Here is a 20362-nt window from a genome sequence, read left to right on the forward strand (position 1 = left end):
GCATAGTATTGACGATTTAGAAAATATGCAGCACATATATAGAAGGAATACAAACCGTTAAACATAAGATATCTACCTGAGTGTAACAGTCACAACATGAAAGACGAAATCTGGAGCATAGTTCCGCATCACTTTTGGAAGTTAAAAACGGTTAAGAAATCGCTCAAAACGCTTTTTTTTTTTTTTTTTTTTTTTTTTTTTTTTTTGCTGTATCAATAAAACTGTGAAACCCTTTTAACCATCCAACAATTTGGGGACCACATGGGAAAAAGGGTTCATGTATGCCATGGTGTCTGAACTTAAAGAAAGACATAAATGAGCTTTCCAAAATAGCATGAAGATCCAGAAGAATTTAAATTTCTGAAAGCATCCAGGGTACACAGCAAGTTTTGCTTTAAGATCCGAAATAGGACCTCTTGCTGAAACTCAAATGGTATGAAGAATAAACTTTTCTATCTGAAATATACACTTGAAGGGTTTAGTAGAAATGTCCTGTACGCGATAACCATAGACCAATAACCGCTTGGATTGTGCAACTAAAAGATTATCTGAAAGAATGAAACATAACTTGTTGTTTTTTTGAAAGATTATTCAGGTAATCACTGTTTACAAGAAACGATAAAATAACTGGGATAAATGCAAAAAGCACGGCAGAGAAATGAATTGACAAGACAACCTTAAAAATCTACATAAAAATATAAAGAAAACATAAGAGAAAAATCTGACAACGCTGAAAAAAACAATGCTGATCATTAAAAAGATCTGGCAATTAACATTAAAAATGTAAACGTGAAGAAATAACCTAAAACTTAGAACATTTCCTACTTACTACATTCCAGCATACAGTAACATTAGAAATAGATATAGAAAATTGCAGCAGATATCAAGAAAAATAAAGAGAAATCCTGGTAATATCCTTCTGTTTGGATCTGTTGAAAAAGAAGAAACTTCAAACAGGAAGGAATTTATAAGATTTATGGTATTACAGAGACAATAAACTTCAGCAAACACAAAGGTTACTAATAAAACGAGTAAAACAAGCCGTTTCCAGACGAATACTACCTACTATTACTATTAACACCGGCGCTGGTACTGTATTGCATTATGGTTGGCTGAAGCCCTGAAGGTCACTCGGTCTGGAAAATGTCTGATGCGAACAGAAAGTTGGAATGGACTCCTTGGAAAGACCGAACTTCCGATTGTATGAATTCATCCCCAAGTCTAATTTATAAGTGCAGAACCAAATAAGTAGCCCTGAAAGGCCACCTTAGGCCAAAGTAGGCCACATTCTGCCCTTTTATCCTGCTTTAAATCTGGGGCTAGGTGTAGTAGTCTCAGACACTCGGCCAACGTTAGTTGGTTGGAGGCGGCTCTTTGCATGAAGGGCAGAGCTGAGGTCAGTTTTATTCCCAGAAACTTTTAATTGTGGCAGAAATGAGTTCCGTGTCAACTTGCACCATTTTTTGCTAGAAACAGGAAAGCGCCAGCCTAGGCCTATCCAGCACTGGGATACAAATTAAGCTATATTGTAAAAACTGGCCTTTAAATGTCTTTTTAAAAGTTGACTTGTTCCTTACTACTTGCAAACCTTCTGGCATTTAGATTTAGTTACGAAAAAACTGCAACGCCATTTAATTTTTTGACTAGTTAACTGACAGACGGGGAAAAGGTAGATGGGAAACCTTGCAATCGCATGGCGCTGCGCCAAAAACACCAGCTTGCAATTGGTTCCTCTCGCCTCTTTGGCGTGACCCCTCACTGCACTGTGTGTTGTGCCACAGGCACGATTGTAACCGATCGGGCCCTCATTCACAGTGCCAGGTCTGGCCGCGAGAAGCAGGTTTGGTAGATCTAAGAGTATTCAATCCTGTCGGAGATTTCCTTCCAACTCAATTTTTTCTGGGTGTTTTGCTGTTTTTATTATTTGTCGATCAATTTTGTTGCACAAAGTGATTAACCTGTAATTAACCACAGAACTTCATCCAACAAGCTAGGGGACCCGATGGGGAGTGTGTGAATGTCCGCAGTAGCCCCAATTACGTGCCAAAAAATTCACATAGAAAATGCACCGAAAATAATTGCTCCCTTTGTGCTTGATATTAGTAAAAACAAAATCACTGCTTTTATCGATGGCACCAAAAAAAAGCAGCAGGAAAACTATTAAACGGTAAGGGCCACCCTGTTGGCAACCAGGGTTTTGGGTGAACAGGAGGTTCAACGCATACAGAAATTCTCATTTTCTGACCCGTTCTGCATACAAGAGGCTGACCTAATTACACTACATATTTTTGAAGGCACCTGCCTACTACACACAAGGCTGTGACTCATTCTATAAACGAGAAATGATGGTGTTAATCTAAATATACACAAGGCTGACCTGTTGTGTACATTATAAACCTGACCAGCCACAGCATATAAACTATTGTACATAAACACAAGGCTGACCTGTGTTTTGTACACAAGGCTGACCAGCTACACACAAAATGGCTGAGCCACTCACATACACAAGGCTGACCTGCTACACTACATACACAAGGCTGACCAGCTACAGTATATAAACGAGGCTGACCCGCTACTCTACATATATACACAAGGCTGACCTGCTACACTACATACACAAGGCTGACCAGCTACAGTATATAAACGAGGCTGACCCGCTACTCTACATATATACACAAGGCTGACCTGCTACACTACATACACAAGGCTGACCAGCTACAGTACATAAACCCAGGCTGACCCACTGCTCTTCATATATACACAAGGCTGACCTGGTTACATTGACAAGGCTGACCAGCTACAGTATATAAACTACCCGCTTTCCTATATATTTGGGGCTGACCTGCACTACATACATGAGGCTGACCCACTTGGTCTATTAAACGAGGCTGACCCACTACTCTATAAACACAAGATGACCTTGTAGCCCCTGACCCGTAAAATAAACAAAGCTGACCCGCTTTTATATACACAAGGCTGACCTGCATACTACATACACGAGGCTGACTCCACACTATCTGGTTTCACACAGTTTCGCTACACTATTTTTCTACATACATGAGGCTGACCCGCTACACTTCTGCTGAGCAATCACACTACGTACAGCTGACCCGCACTACACATACACGAAAGCCTGACCGCTCACAAACATATATACACACATTAGTACGAGGCTGACCCGCTTTTATACACTAAAAACATTACATTTGGAGGCTGACCCACTGCACTAGTAACCCGCGGAAATGCACGACTGACCTGGGCCTATTACATGCACACTACTAAACTACATACAACCGAAACAAATATAAATCTACATACATATATGCTGATTTGCTGACCTGCTATACTACATTTTCGTCTCATTTCTACATACACGAACCGTAACACAAACATAAACAAACACTTTATGACCGCGGAACACTACTATTGCTGGCGAGCTGACTAAACTACATACACAGGCTGACCGTGCACTATACTACACTGACATACACGCGAGGCTGACCCGCTACACTTTTTGCAGACTGCAGGCCGACTTCACTACATACATGAGGCTGACCCGCTACACTACATTCTCAGGCTGAAGTGCTACACTACATACACGCAGGCCGACTCCGCAGGCCCATACACGCTGCCCGCTAATTACATACACAGGCTAGACCCGCTTTCACTACATACACAGGCTGACCCGCTCACTACAGACACGCAGGCTGACCCGCTACACTACATTGAAAAAGGCTGATTGTCTGCACTGTTAAACAGGAATGAATGATACGGTATACACGCATGACCCGCTAACTGGCATATCTGACATACACGAGGCTTACCCGTTCAACATAACGCAGGCCGACCGCCTATCTTATGTCTGATTACACTACGGGCTGACCCGCCACACTTTATTCTTCAGTTTAAAGTTATACTACTTACATACACGAGGCTACCGTTTTACACATACACGGGAAACTCCGATACACCACGCAGGAAATTTATCAAATAATCTACTTAATCTACTATATTTGATGGTCATAATCAGTAGGCTGACCCTACATACACACTTGACCCACATACAAAGGCTGACCCGCTCACTTAACATGAACCAAAACTTTAATACAAAGACACGAGGCTGACCCAAACTACATACACGAGGCCGATTCTTGCATACACAAGGCTGACCGTTTTTTCTTTTTGTAGGCACTACACTACATTTTATAAAACAGATGCTGACCCGCTTATACAACATACACGTTTTTGACCTGGATAAATCGAGGCTGACCCACACTACATACACTAGGCAAACTCTAAAGGCTGTACCCGCACAGAATGTACATACACGAGGCTGACCCGCTCTACATATTGACTCTGCACTTGAAAAGGCTGACCGACATTGTCTCCCGCTCACACTCTGAGTCCCCGGCTACACACATATAGGCAGTTCATACAGACCCATTAAACGAGGCTGACCCGCTGGCACTACATACACGAGGCCGACCACCACTACATACACGTTGGCTCCCGGTTATTACATACACGAAATGAGCATACACTTCATTTTTTACACTACATATTTCTGGCTGACCCGCTGGCAACTAAATACACGCAGGGCTGACCATCGACGGTTAGGCTGACCTGTCAATTTTTCTTAAGCCTGACCCGCACACTACCCAGAGAGGGGCTGACCCGATTATACACGAAGCACCAATGTGCACTACTATTGAGACCCGCTCACTTCATACACGAGGCTGACCCGCCTATTCATACACGCAGGCTGACTCCGATCACTACATTGAGTTTTGGGAGGCCGATTACTACATACACGATGAAACTACTCATACTTGTATTTTGACCACACACTATTTTTTCTGACCCGCCACACTACATTTTTTATTTACCTGCTTCACTAATAACGATCACCCGCCACACTTGTATTTGAGGCTGACCGCCTATCTTCTATAAGGCTCCCGCTTCACCACATACAAGGCACCCAAGGCACTACTTTGGCACTTAGGCGAATCGCCGCACATGATGACCGCTTGTAGGGCTACCCGCCACACTACATTAACACGCAGGCTTACCTTCTGAATACTAATTTAATAATATACCCGACCCACAAAAAAAACGAGGCGACTGTATACACTACATACACGAGGCTGACCCGCTACACACACACACGCAGGCTATAGCTTACATATATAGGGGCTGATTATAAAGAGAGACCCAGAGGCCGACCGCCTGACATAGAGGCTCCCACTCACAAACAGAGGCTGACAATTCCCACCTTGAGGCACCTGCTAACTAATAACGAGGCTGACCCGAGTAAAATACACGAGGATGACCCGGTACAATGATTTCACTATTGACCTTAATTCAAAACTTGCTTACAATAGTAGGTACAACATTTGGGTCTGTAGCCTATAAGAAACATCCATACCTACATTAATCAGCTCGGTTTTTTTAACGTCATTTTTTAACTTTCTCTTAGTTTTTGGGGTGGTGGAATGGCTTATTATCCGGTATTTTGAAAGACTTGGCAACTCAATATCTTAAGGCAGTGATGCACCATGCACTAGCCAACAGGGTACAAAAAACGTTTGGGTAATATTATTTTGCGACCTAACTGTACTAGGTCTGTTCTAAAACAGCTCAATTCACCTTGCATTAAAATAAATGTAAAAGAAGGTAAATGCAATGATTACCTTATTCAAAATTGCAGGTCTTACCATCTCGGCTTCTTGCAGCTGCTGAATCAGGTGAATCGAAATACCTGTCTGGGTCTTATTGTGTTCGGTCAGGAAAGTAAATCAGAGACCATGTCGTGCTCTTGGAGCTTAATTACTTTAATTAAATCAAGAAACGCCCAAAATGGACACAGAACACCTTCTAGATATAGTAACTCTCCATCTCTAGCGATGATTACAGAAGGAAAGGAAGCATGACTGTGGTCAGGCATGGGGCCGTGGGCCTAAGGAATCATATCGATTAGGCAAATTCTTATTGGTTCGATGTATTTAATCCCGTGGCCTAGGAATGACCTACAGCCTGAGCTACAATTGGGCGGAATTAAATTTCCCACAATCAGGTCATCCTTCGCACGGTGACAACCTTAGGAACTACGGGGATGAGAGGCGCTGCACTTCCGGCCATCTTAAGAAACGGAGGCGGTGGTATGACACTGTTCCACGTCAACCAGTAACTAGAAAAAGTTAGGCTGTGCTGAAAAATTGTTGTTTGGCAAAATCAAGCAAACTGGCCAGGTAAGTTTCTTTTTGGGTAGATTTTATTTTGCTGGAACAACTTTTATTCTAATGAAGGATTCATTTGGAGTACATTGTTAATGAGCTATAGGCATGTCCCTTGGTTAGGCATACTAGGCTACCCCTGATGGGTGGGGTCCCTCGACTAAGGGACCACTTTGATGGTGGTGGGGGGGTTTGAACTGGAATCTGTTCCCGGTTTAAGTCCAAGAGTCCTTGTGGCATTATATATGTTTGGATTAAATTATGTGGAATTTTCCACTGTTACTAAAATTTACTGGACCTGATAATTAGGGAAAAGATATCATAGCTGGGAATGGGTTTATCCGAAGCTAAATATTGAGAACTGTGTAGGACCATCAACTGCCCGATAATGTTCAGACCTGAGAGTTATCAGATTGATAGCTCAAAGGCGAAACTATTCTTTAGGGCTAGAACAAAAATTCCAGGGGGTCTGGGTTCTAGGGGATAGGACTCTCGGCATTCTGTCTGGTTTGTCCATGATATGATTAGGGTGGGAATGATTGTATTCTTGAAATACTCTCAGTCCCTAAGCGGTTTGGCTTACACTTGGCCGCCACTTGAATCATGTTCGCCATCCCCAATGGGGTAGGGTAGGGGGGGCCGACATTTAGGAGTTCTCATTTGTACCATTGGAAGAACAAACTCCATGAAAGGCCAGACGATATCTTTTAAAGTTTTCAGGTTTATTTTTATTTTTTTTTCTTTCTTTCAGTCTTTATGCTCAGTAGTGTTAAAGATTTAAGTACCCCTGGACCCTTTGATGGAATTGTTCCGGGACAGATGACGACCGTGCTCCAGCACAGAGCAATTTTCTAGCATGGAAAAGGACAATTCCCTGGATTCCAAATAATCTAAATCAGAGTGATATTAAACCTTTAAAAACATAAAACTCAAAGGAGTAAATACCGACATGACCCAACCTTGACTCACTTTGACTCCTCTTTGGGAGTGGAAGTTGGTCAAGGTTTTCTAACTGATGGAAGCTGACCAAAATATTTCAGCCCTAAAACTAGAAAATTATTTATTAAATAGACATCCAACAACAGATATGTCATTTAGACAACAAAGAAAAGATTTGCTTATAGAACCACAACAAAAAGTCAATCGAGGACTATTTGTCTTTGAGAAATATAAACAATATTAAAAAAATAAAAAAACGATGACAATATGAACAGCATTCAGGTACCATTAGACTTCCTGAAAATGATGAACCAGTTGAAAAGAAAATGCTATTGGACTGGATCTCAAAAAAGATACCAAAGGTCCAAGATTGTGAGGTATATGCTGTACCAAGTAAAACAGCAATAGACAAACATTAAAAATAGCAAAAATAAAATTTGAGGGTGAAGATCTACCAGAAAAATAAAAATTTAGGCCAAAATAGAGAGTTTGAGACCTATGGTCCCAAAACCACTGCAGTGTCAAAATTGCAGTAAGTAAGGGCACGTAAAAAAAATGTAGTAAAATGAACCGGTATACTAGTGGATCTGACAACATACACACAGTTGAAGTGCAGTGAACTCTAAAAATGTGTAAACTGTGGGTAGAATCATCATGCAAGATCAAAGCATGCAAGTATTATATATACAATACGGAATTGAAAATACTACAAGAAAGGGACAGGGATGCTTATAAAAGAGGCTAAGTTGGAATTAAAAGTGAGAGGAATTGAGATATGTCCAAGAAACATACATATTCTTCAATAACAAGAACAAAAATTCAGCAAAAATGCAAAACAGATAGAAGTAACAGAACACAGAAAAGTGAATCTCAAGAAAAACTTAATCATTTAGAAATAAAAAATAAAATGGTAAAGAATAAAGAAACAGGGACAAATGAGATGGATAATATTTTATCAATTCATTTGGAAGATATTAATGAAATAGAAACACAGGAGGATGCTGCTACTAAAATAACAGTGGAGGGTAGTGTAAACTGGAAATTAAAGATAAAAAAAGGCCTTTGGAGAGAACACCACCCAAAACGAAGAGACCAACTATTAGAGAAACATCAGTTAAACCAAAGATAAAGGAGATGAAAAAGGAACAAAAACAAAAGCAAGCTAAGAATATACCTTTATATCTCCTAAAATAATAGTAAAACCTATGAAGGCAAATGTTGAGAACACTGAAGAAATGAAAGAGAACCATACCATAGATAACAATGGTTATGTCAAGGAGAAGAGATTACTCTATCACCAGTAATTGGTAGAAAAGAGCAAATGAAAAGAAAATACACATGATAATACTTGTGGATGTAATGATTGTTTCATTGAATTATGCAATAACAACAAAAACATAACAAAAGATAGTTTAACAAACATTATAAGAAATTTTTATGAAATATAGAAAAAAAAAAAAATCACAGATTTGAGTAACTATGAAAAAGGGTGCATGTGCATTGAGCACTTAGCATATTATAAGGAAAAACAAATGAATGTCGTGAGTAAATTATTAGAAAAAATCCAAATTGATAATACAGAAAAAGAGGGTAAAACTCGACCGCTATAAAAAAATATTTTCAATAGTTATTATTATACAATGGAACGTAAATGGTCTACAGACCTGATTACGCCTAGGAGAAGTAAAATAGTTATTAAAAGAATATGAACCAATGATATTATGTTTGCAACTTGTCAACAAAACAATATCAACAATAGGCAAATATACCTTAGCATCAACATCATGAGAGGAAGAAGGAAATTTAGGTACATAACAAAGAAACTTTACTATTCTGCAAATGTCGAGTAATAGAATCCGAATAAAAAACAATAATTATGTAATTCATAATTTGTACAATCAACCTAATAAAAATTATGACTGACAAACTCAAAGAATTACTTAGTAATGCCAAGGAACCAACATTAATAGTAGGTGATTTAAATGCCCACAACCCAATGTGGGACTGTAATTGTACAGAATCAAATAGAGTAGGAAGTAAATTAGAGGAATTCATACATCCATATGACATGTGCTGTATAAATGGTAACGAAATCAGCACATATTTTTCTAAAACACATGGAACATTTTCCTCAATCGAATTAACTCTTTGTACAACAAACATAGTAGACAGATTGGACTGGAATACGGTAGACGACTTACAAGTGATCATTTCCCAATATTAATTTCATTATTACAAAATAATCCCACCAAACATGTCCTCAATATAACATTTATAAAGCAGATTAGAGCAATATGAATTCCACACTAGAAATATCCACCATTTGAATATTTAAAAGACCATAATGGAACTAATAAATTTCTTGTTGATTTCATTACAAATGCTGCTGGTAAAGCAATACCAAAATCCAAATCTCATCCAACAAAACACAAAGTCCCATGGTGGTCTGAAAAACTAACAGAATTAATAAAAATAAAACACCAAATTGTAAGACGAATTAAATAATTTGAATAGAAAATTAATTAAAATAAACAAAACATTACCGATATTAGAAGGAACCTTACAAAAGCTGACTATATTATTAGAAATTGATACATTAAAACCTTTATATAACAAAATATCTGCAAAGTTCAAAAGTGAAGTAATTCAAGGAAGAATCATTTCATGGAGAAAATATGAATCAGATCTCTCTAATAATACTCCCATACAAAAAATGTGGGAAAAATTCAGGAAAACAAATGGTACCCATGTTAAACCACCTATGCATGCTATAATAAAAGATGGGAAAAGAATACTTGATCCTAAAGAAATTAGTAATGTAATAGGTGAAAATTTAGCAAAAGTAAGTAGCAACAAAAATTTAGGTGAGCATTTCCGCACAAGGAAAAATAATATAGAATTAATAACAATAAATTTTGAAACAATAGAAGATATATATTATCCCGACTGTACTAGAAAATTTGATATGGAAGAGTTGAGAATTTGCTCTGTTGAAACAACCAACGAATCGACCGATAAATCATAAGTTTGTGAAAAAGATTTGTTTGCCGCTAGTTGGCGTGAATGATTCCATGCTTTTAAAGCATTTAAAGACATGCTGCTGCTTGCTGAATTTTATAACCACTGGGATCAAGAAATTTATTTCTGATGAATGGCAAAACCAGAGCGCTATAATTAGTCCTATCCCACAAACCTGAAAAGCTGCCAGTAATGTCAACAATTTCAGAAATTTTTAACAATTGTTATGAAATTACTAGAGAAAATACAGTAAATGCAAACAGATTCTGGAGAAAATATGGCTTGTTTGACTCAATTTTAATTATTAACAAAGTTTCATGTGTACCTGTTATAGTACATTCTGGTAGTGCCTATAAGGCTACTTACCTAACCTATGAATATCATTTGTAAAAAATAAACTATACAGTATGCATTTAAAAATGAAAAAGTGCATGATACGGTAAGTTATTCAACTCTGAACATATTTAATTGTTAATTTGTGTAAAGTTTTGTAAAAAAAAGGTTGGGATAATGAAAGAATGGATTAATCTTTTCAGTTATTTCTTATGGGAGAAATTAACTCAGAATTTCGACAAAATCGAATCTCAACACTTCTTCTGAACAAATTAGCGTTGAAATTAAGGTTCTACTGTATTATAATAGAAAATTTAATACAGAAGAGCTAGAATTTGCTCTGTTGAACAGCAATAAATCTGCCCCTGGAGGTGACAGTATTTGTTTTGAAATGATCTGCCATTTAGTGCCTTTGGCAAAGACATACTTGTTAGAGTTTAAAACCACTTATGGCTAAAAATTTATTTCCTGATGAATGGCGTAAAGCTATAATTATTCCAAAACCTGGAAAAGATCCCAGTAATGTAAACAATTACAGACCAATTTCTTTAACAAATTGTATGTGCAAATTACTGAGAAATGGTTAAATGCTCGACTAACATGGCACATTCGGAGAAAATAAAATTTTGACTCTCACCAGTTGGTCACAGTCTAACACATCTACAGTAATTCTCTCATAACTTAGAAGACCATATCATGTAAGAGGTTTTGAATGAAAACAAATTACTGTAGCTGTCTTTTTGACATTGAAAAAGCATACGATACTACATGGAGGTATGCTGTATTAAAAACTTTACACAACAACATCTGTGGACATTTACCTAGGTTTATACAAAACTTTTGACAAATTGCAGTTTTCAGGTGAGAATTGATGCTGTTCTGTCTAGAATAATTTTCCTCTTGAAAAAGGTGTTCCACAGGAAGGTCCTTAGTGGTGCTCACACTGTTTACTTTAGCAATTAATGATATCAGTAATAATCTAGTCATTGGTATTAAAAAACCTGCATATGGATGATTTGCCATATATTATTCAGCATCTCGAATAAAACATGCAGAACAAATCACTAATAAAGCATAGAAAAATAGTGGGTTTTAAATTTTCCATAGATAAAACCCAAGTAATCATGTTTTATAAAAATAAAAAATGGAAAAAAGGGAAGAAATAGACTTAAAAATCAGAAACCACAGTATACTAGTTGGCCAAATAGCAAAATTTTTAGGATTAATACTTGATACTCACATGAACTGGAAAGCCCACATAATATACATGAAAAATCAAAATGTAAAAGAGCATTAAACCTAATTAAAAACTATCGAACACTACTTAGGAGCCGATAGACACCCTACTTTACTGTATAAAGCAACAGTACTGTCTATTGTTGATTATGGAATCGAAATATATGGCCACATCAGACGCAATGCTGAAAACGGTCTTAGAATATGTTCAGGAGCTTTTGATCATCACCAATGTCTTCTTTACAAGTTGAATGTGGTGAACTAGCTCTCTCTCCATAGAGAGCTAGCAACAATGAAGAATGCTCTAAAAATTGAGACAAATGATTCTCAACCAAAAAATTATTTGGATTAAGAGATGTGTTTATAAACCGATGTCCACCTCCTTTCCCAATTAGAGCTAGAAGATTGTTTGAGTCAGCCATATAAATATACAATTACCTTTAATATTAAAATTACCTCCTTGGACAATGAATAAAATGAGAATTTGTACACGCTTGAAATATTTGTCAAAAAGTCATTCATATACTCCAGTATCCACAGACAAAACGTATCAGTTCTTTCTACCAGATAACGCCTCAGTATTTACAGCTGAGTTCTGTGCAATAGTATCAGCCATAAAATAATTAGAGAAGCCTCATGTAATAATTTTGTGATTTATAGTGACTCCAGAAGTGCTATAGAAGCCATTCTAAGCTATAATAAAAAAAATAATATTGTACAACATATAAAGTTTCACTTCATAAATTTATAATAAGGGAAAAAATATTGAAATATGTTGGATCCCATGCCCATGTAGGGATTAAGGAAATGAAGAGGCTGATAAAGCAGCTAAAGAAGGTCCACATGACAAGAGCAAATGTAGACATCCCTATTAGTGACTATGCAAGATATATAAAAACAGTCATTGTAAGTAAATGGCAAAATATATGGAACGAAGAACCTGAAAATACTAAATTATAAGAGATAAAATCCAGTGTCAGAAAATGGAGTTCATCATATCAGAGAGAGAGACACACACAAGTAATTCTGACGCGTCTTCGAATTGGCCATACTTGTCTGACACATGGACACTTAATGAACAGTCCATGTGGCCCTCCTCCCAAATGCCCAGATTGCAATGTGTTGATAACAGTTAAGCATGTACTGTGTGAATGTCCAAACATAACATGCAACGATTATCAAGTTTTGGAAATAGACCAATAAAAGAAATTTTGACGGAATCTTCAACATTTTTTCAGTAGTACCCATTTTGATGTTCATGAGAAGCTTTGAGTTAATTGATAAAATATAAAAATCAATCAGTTGGTATAATGAATATTAAAACAAGTAAATTTTATGATTTTACTAATTTATTTTGAATTTTAATTACCTTTTAAGTGAGTATATATGGAAACATGAGTATAAATGTATTTATTGTGTGAGTGTGTTCCAGATGAAAGCGTATACCTTTTTTAATTTCTCTTAATTTCATTTTCATTTTCATTCATTCACCATTAACGAGTGACTTATTTGGTCCCAGTGCTAGGCTTCTAGCCTAGACTTGTCATTCATCCTAATCCTTGGGCCAGCCCTGAGAGCTGATAGTCAGCTCAGTGGTATGGTTAAACTTTTTAATAATAATATAATAATGGGCACCCTGGGGCGGCGACAAGGGCAGGGACTGGCAGGACTCAGTGTCCAGCAGGCGCGGCCGTCGACTGCCAGTCTGAAGTGGGCGAAAGTCCGCACCCAGGAGCGGGGTCCTAATGTCCGCGACGATGAAGTTTCACTTGTATCTCCTGCCCAGGATGGAGGCCGACAGGAGCCTGGTGCCGTGGGGAGGCTGGGGGACCCTGTTGGCGGCCGTCAGGGAGGCAGCCAGGTCCGGCGGGCGCCTGTCCTCTCTGAAGGTGGGAACAGTGACCACATGGCCCCAGTGTCGATCAGCATCATCCTGCCGGAGATAGTGTCGCGGACGGAGAAACCTACTAGTGTGGGGCTCCTGGGTGTTTTGGATGCTGCTGCCATGGCGGCCTGTGAGGTGGCCGCCTCCACCCCCGTTTTTTGGATGGGCGAAAAGGCGGGGGCTTCGCACCCAGGATCTTTACCAAACCTCTGGTGGTAGTAGCAAAGCCCGGCCTTTCCTTCTGGTGGTGGGGTAGCCGCCTCCTGTCGACGACGTTGATGCACCCTGTGGTGGGGTCCTCCGGCTGGAGGCAGTTGATGGGGTGTGCAAGTGTGGACGCCCGCTTCGCCGCCCTCGTGGAGTCCGTCAGCTGCTGCGCCACCCTTATCAGGTCCCCGACCAGCAGGCTGTATGGCTCCGTGATAGCCCACGTACCTCTGGGAGCAGCTGCTGCAGGAGGATCTCCTTCCACAGGCTAATCTCTTTGTGCCTGCTGCTGCTGTCAGTCTCGGGGAGGAGGAGGAGGTCCTGGAGGGCATGCCACGTTTCCAAGAGGTTTGTATCTTGCTGGGGGTTGATGACAAGGTCGAGGGTGTGGGCGGCCCTCTCGGAGACCGGCAGGGAGCAGGTCTCAACGAGAGTGGCCTTTAATTCCTGGAAGATGGCAGGGCTCATCGTTGACGTCACCCATGGGGCGACCTTCCTGTATATCTCCTCCGGTAGGGCGTTGATGGTGATGTCCACCTTCAACACTTCATCGGTCAGGACTGCCACCCTAAATTGCCCCTCGACCCTGTAGAGCCAGGACGCTGGGTTCTGATGGGTGAATGGTTGGTCCGTCAGGAGGGACATCGCGCTGGGAGCGGGCACCAGCGTGGGGGAGCGCGCGGGTTTTGGCGTGGATGAGGGCTCGAGAGGGGGTTGTGCGAGGGAGACATCTGCCTCCAAGAAGTTTGCAGTAATTTGTATGTGGTTGGGAATGTCTGCATCCATGCTCATTCCGCACTCTCACTTGGAGTGTGAGGGAACACTCGCGTCAATACACACTTGGGAGCATGCTGTATGGGTCTGCTAATGACGCTGGTGATTTACCGATGAGGGTCGGCAACACCCGAGCGCCTTGTTAGAACACCGTAGTTAGTCCGTTAGGGGTGTGGGTTGGTTCATCGGGCCAAGACTAAGTCACCGTTTGAGTCTGTTAATGGCTCTGGGAACTGTTCCAGGGGTCACCACTGTGATAGGTGCTAAAGAAAGAGCAGGAAGACAAGTACTGCTGGTTTATTGATGAAACGACCTGCTTATAAAGCGGCATGCGTGTGTCTACGTATACGCAGAGACCGCCAGTACAAAAATTTACAAGTGACCCGAGGTCAAACTATTTCTCTACACAAAACAGGACAGGTACATATAGAAAACATGATGATTAACCCTTAAACACCGACTGGACGTATCGTAAATCGACTAAAATTGTCTGTCGGGTGACGAGTGGACATACCTTACGTCGACTACAAAAAATTTCAACCTTCGGTCAACTTTGACTGATTTAAATGGTAAAAAATGCAATTGTAAGTTAAAACTCTTACATTCTAGTAATATACAATCATTTATCTTCATTTTTCAACAGATTGAAGTCTCTAGCACAATATTTCGATTTATGGTGAATTTTTGAAAAAACTTTTCTTTACATCCGCTGTAACCTCGGCTTAAAATTTCAGAAATTCTTCCTCATTTTGTCGTAATTTTTGCACCGTTTTATATTAGTTGTTACATAAAGTTTTATATATGAAAATGTGTGCAATTTCATGTAAAATACAACAAAAAATAACCCATGGTTGTAGCTTTTATAAGTTTTGAAATATCTTCATATAAATCATGATAAGTGCCAAAATTTCAATCTTCGGGCAACTTTGACTTGACCGAAATGGTCAAAAAAGGCAATTGTAAGCTAAAATTCGTACATTCTAGTAATATTCAATCATGTACCTTCATTTTGCAACAAATTGGACGTCTCTAGCACAATATTTCGATTTATGGTGAATTTTTGGAAAAACTTTTCCCTTACGTCACGCCACAACTCTGCCGAACATCTCGGAAATTCTTTTCGTCATTTTGTCGTAATGTTTGCACCGTTTTATATTAGTTGTTACATAAAGTTTTATATATGAAAATGTGCGCAATTTCATGTAAATACAACAAAAAAAAACTCATGGTTGTAGCTTTATCAGTTTTGAAATATTTTCATATAAATCACGATAAGTGCCAAAATTTCAACCTTCGATCAACTTTAACTTGACCGAAATGATCGAAAATGCAATTGCAAGCTAAAAAACTCTTACATTCTAGTAATATTCAATCATTTACCTTTCATTTTGCAACAAATTGAAGTCTCTAGCACAACATTTCGATTTATGGTGAATTTTTGACAAAAATTTTTTCCTTACGTCCGCGCTCGTGTAACTCGGCCGAACATCTCAGAAATTCTTTTGTCACTTTGTCGTAATGTTTGCACTGTTTTAGTCGTTACATAAACTTTTATATATGAAAATGTGCGCAATTTCATGTAGAATACAACAAAAATAACTCATGGTTGTAGCTTTTATCAGTTTTGAAATATTTTCATATAAATCACGATAAGTGCCAAAATTTCAACCTTCGGTCAATTCTAACTTGACCGAAATGGTCAAAAATGCAATTGTAAGCTAAAACTCTTACATTCTAGTAATATTCAATCATTTACCTTCATTTTGCAACAAATTGGAAGTCTCTAAAGACAATATTTCAATTTATGGTGAATTTTTGAAAAACTTTTTCCCTTACGTCCGAGCGGTAACTCGGCCGAACATCTCAGAAATTCTTTCATCACTTTGTTGTAATGTTTGCACCGTTTTATATTAGTCATTACATAAAGTTTTATATGAAAATGTGTGCAATTTCATGTAGAATACAACAAAAATAACTCATGGTTGTAGCTTTATCAGTTTTGAAATATTTTCATATAAATCACGATAAATAGAAAAAATTCTACCTTCGGTCAACTTTAACTTGACCGAAATGGTCGAAAACTGCAATTGGAAGCTAAACACTTACAGTCTAGTAATATTCAATCAATTACCTTCATTTTGCAACAAACGGGAAGTCTCTAGCACAATATTTCGATTTATGGTGAATTTTTGAAAAAACTTTTTTACGTCCGCGTGTTACTTAATTCATGCATCATTGTGTGATAATATTTTCTCTGTGTTGCTTTGATTGTTTTACAATTTGTTATATACCAAAATCATCACAATTTTGTGTACAATACAAAGAAAAAACCTCAATCAGCTTTAACCGTTTTGCTCACAGCGCGATTTGTATACAATTAAATGTTAATTTTTTTTTTTGCATTGTCATATATTTCAATATTTATATATGATAATGATTTTTTTTTTCATTTCTGATGGTTGCATACTAAACTTCAGGCAATGACAAAAAAATGAGCCAAAATGAACTCTAAACTTAAAAACTAAACATGCTGTGATTTTTTTAAAAACTTTTTCCGCTTCAAGCGCTAACTCCCTTAACGCCACCGCATACGACAGACACTTTAGTAAATAGAGGCTGGCGTTTAAGGTTAACAATAGCTGGTTGGACACAAAAATACTCTGACACATATACTTGGTACAAATGGGCAAATGAACAGTTAATAAATGTACAAATCACAATAATGATAATAAGATTGTGTACGTGCATACCTCAGGTCGGGCTGAGAAGGCACCGTAGAAAACGGGATGTTCATCAGAGAACCCATTGAACGGGGACTTTACACTCTACACTCTTTTGCTGTATGTTCATGTCTTAAAAATATAAGATATAATTGGTAAAGTTAAAGAGGGAGTTATGAATGAATGTTATAGAATAATGTTATTGACCGTATTCCTAACAATCCTTTTTCTTACAGGTGTCATGAGGAGAGATGCCCACCATTTGAAAAAAATGATCCTTTTATTCATCCAGCAATTTTAAAAAAAACCTGTAGTGTACTTGCACTACCATCAGATGAAGGGAGAGTGCCAAGTTTTTCTGTTAACAATGGACATATTGAAGATACAATTGATTTTACAGATGAAGACTGGGCTGACATCACTCAGGTAATTGAATTTTATTTACAAATATGTATGAAATAGAACAAATTTTATATAATCATTGCATCACAATACAGTGCAAAGAAACTGAATTTTGTGTAGTACAGTAACCCCAGTATTCAAGGGGGATAGGATCCACACCCACCTGTGAATACCAAAAATCTGCAAGTACTGAAACCTACCTCTAAAAACACTTACAACTGCCTATTTTAATAGTTCAAAGACTCCCTCTCAAAATGCTTATAACTGCCTGTTTTAATAGCTCAAACACCAAATATACATTAAACTGTCATCCTACACCAAATATACCTTAAACTATCATCTTAAAACACTTTAATAACATTTCAAAGTCATCTTGCAACATTACCCTTTAAAATATATGGCTTACAGCTATGTGTGAAAATTAATCAAGTTACCCTAAGAGAGAGAGAGAGATGAAATACAAAATGTTGGCACCTAACAGAGAGAGAGAGAGAGAGAGAGAGAGAGAGAGAGAGAGAGATAAAACTATGAGAGAGAGAGAGAGAGAGACTGTTTCCTCCTCACATCAATATGTCAAAATGATTGGCAGTTAGGGCTACGCCCCTCTCCCGCTTAACCAGAAAAATACTGGGAATTCCACAGAATTATGCTACAATCTTACCTAATTTACTATATTTTGATAACATAGTCGCTAGTTTCGTCCTCAAGAAGTTACCTTCCATGGTCTCTCAGAGCTCCATGGTAGACCAAACTAATATCAAAGAATTCTCTTTAAGTCAGTCTCATGGCCAGGTATTTTATTGTAATGATAAACACTATGAAACATGATGAAGTATGTAAAGGACTCAGAGGTAAGTGGGCTCTTTCCCTTATCTTACAGTGAAGCTGACCTAGGTTCTTTTCTTCGTCAAACCTACTAGAAGAGGAAGTTATTATTGCACGTGTGCAGTTCGCCATATTGTCGACAAATAGACTGGCAAGAAACCAGGACGCCAGTACCTTTCTTTGCCAACCAGTATACATATAATATTTTATATTTCTGGACATATTTTTACTGTGTATTTTCGAAATGTGAAATTTTATAAGTAGGTAACAGTTACTAACAGAGCGTGGGTTATATCAATAAACCATCTTGATTTGTGTGGGGTTCTGGTTCTCCATATCCTAGTGGTTTGTGACGATTTCCTTTTCAGATTTTCTTTACCATGTAGTGCATTCATGCAATTCCATTGCCATAAGCAAGAGAAGTTCCACCCTCATGAGGGAGAAATTTGAAAGATTGCATCTCATAAGTTTGTTACAAGAGAGGGGACGAAGGAAATGGGAATTGTCTTGCCTGGGATAGCAACAACACCAGAACACACATACATAAGTAAGGGATTTGTTTTCCTGTATTAGTGATATTCTAATTAGTGATTACTATTTTTCACAATATAATAATTATATAAGACCACAAAGCTTGATTTTACTGCAATGAGTTGTCTTCTGGCTCATAAAGGCTTGGTTGTTCAGCGTTTGTTTACTTTTATCCTCGCAGTTGTTTGTTTCTTTTCCTCTCCAATATCTGAACGGAAAACATGTACAGTGGTAGCGTATATAGGTAATGTAGAAAATTTATATTGATAGCATATATTTTTATAGGTAATGAAGAAAACTTTGGGGTGAGTGTAAAGTGATGGGAACAAACCTTTCCTAGAATGTCGTGTCCTGGCCTAACTTCATTAGGGCATTTATTTTTATAATTTATTACGAGAAAAATTTCACGCTAACCCTTAAACACCAAGCCTCTATTTACAAAAGCGTCACCCAGATGCTGGCGGCGTTAAATGAGTGAGCTCGAAGTGGAAAAAGTTTTTTTCAAAAAATCACAGCATACTTAGTTTTAAGATTAAGAGTTCATTTTGGCTCCTTTTTTCTCATTGCCTGAAGTTTAGTATGCAACCATCAGAAATGAAAAAAAAATATCATTATCATATATAACTATTGGAATATATGACAGCACGAAAAACAATTTCATATATAATTGTACACAAATCGCGCTGTGAGCAAAACTGTCAAAGCTAATGAGTTATTTTTTTTCGTTGTATTGTACACTAAATTGCGATGAATTTGGTATGTAAGAAATTGTAAAACGATCAGAGCAACACAGAGAAAATATTATCACAAAATGATGCATGAATTAAGTAACATGTGGACATAAAAAAATCTTTTTAAAAATCACAATAAATCAAAATATTGTGCTAGAGACTTCCTGTTTGTTGCAAAATGAAGTTAATTGATTGGATATTACTAGACTGTAAGTATTTTAGCTTACAATTGCAGTTTTTTTACCATTTCGGTCGAGTTAAACCAAAGTTCAGATTTTTTCTATTTATTGTGATTTATATGAAAATATTTCAAAATTGATAAAAGCTACAACCATGAGTTATTTTTTGTTGTATTCTACATGAAATTGTGCACATTTTCATGTATAACACTTTATGTAACGCCTATTATAAAATGGTGCAAAAATTACGACAAGGTGACTCAAGAAATTCTGAGATTTTCAGCAACCGCGTCCGGAGGGAAGGAAAAAGTTTTTTCAAATATTCACCATAAATCGAAATATTGTGCTA

The 20362-nt window shown here is 37.8% G+C and overlaps 1 protein-coding gene across 2 annotated transcripts in view; it reads left to right on the plus strand.

Annotated features, from left to right (window-relative positions):
- Positions 1-741: 741 nt before the first annotated feature.
- The window catches only part of LOC136843740 (uncharacterized), a 474729-nt gene continuing 455108 nt past the window's right edge, over positions 742-20362 (plus strand). For both annotated transcript variants that reach the window (XM_067112392.1, XM_067112393.1), the window contains exons 1-2: positions 742-1232; positions 17582-17771. In XM_067112392.1, the coding sequence (XP_066968493.1) occupies positions 1144-1232; positions 17582-17771 (279 nt within the window). In that variant the 5' untranslated portion in view covers positions 742-1143. The remainder of the gene's footprint in view (positions 1233-17581; positions 17772-20362) is intronic.

This window comes from Macrobrachium rosenbergii, chromosome 12 (genome assembly GCF_040412425.1).
Source record: "Macrobrachium rosenbergii isolate ZJJX-2024 chromosome 12, ASM4041242v1, whole genome shotgun sequence".
Lineage (NCBI taxonomy): Eukaryota > Metazoa > Arthropoda > Malacostraca > Decapoda > Palaemonidae > Macrobrachium > Macrobrachium rosenbergii.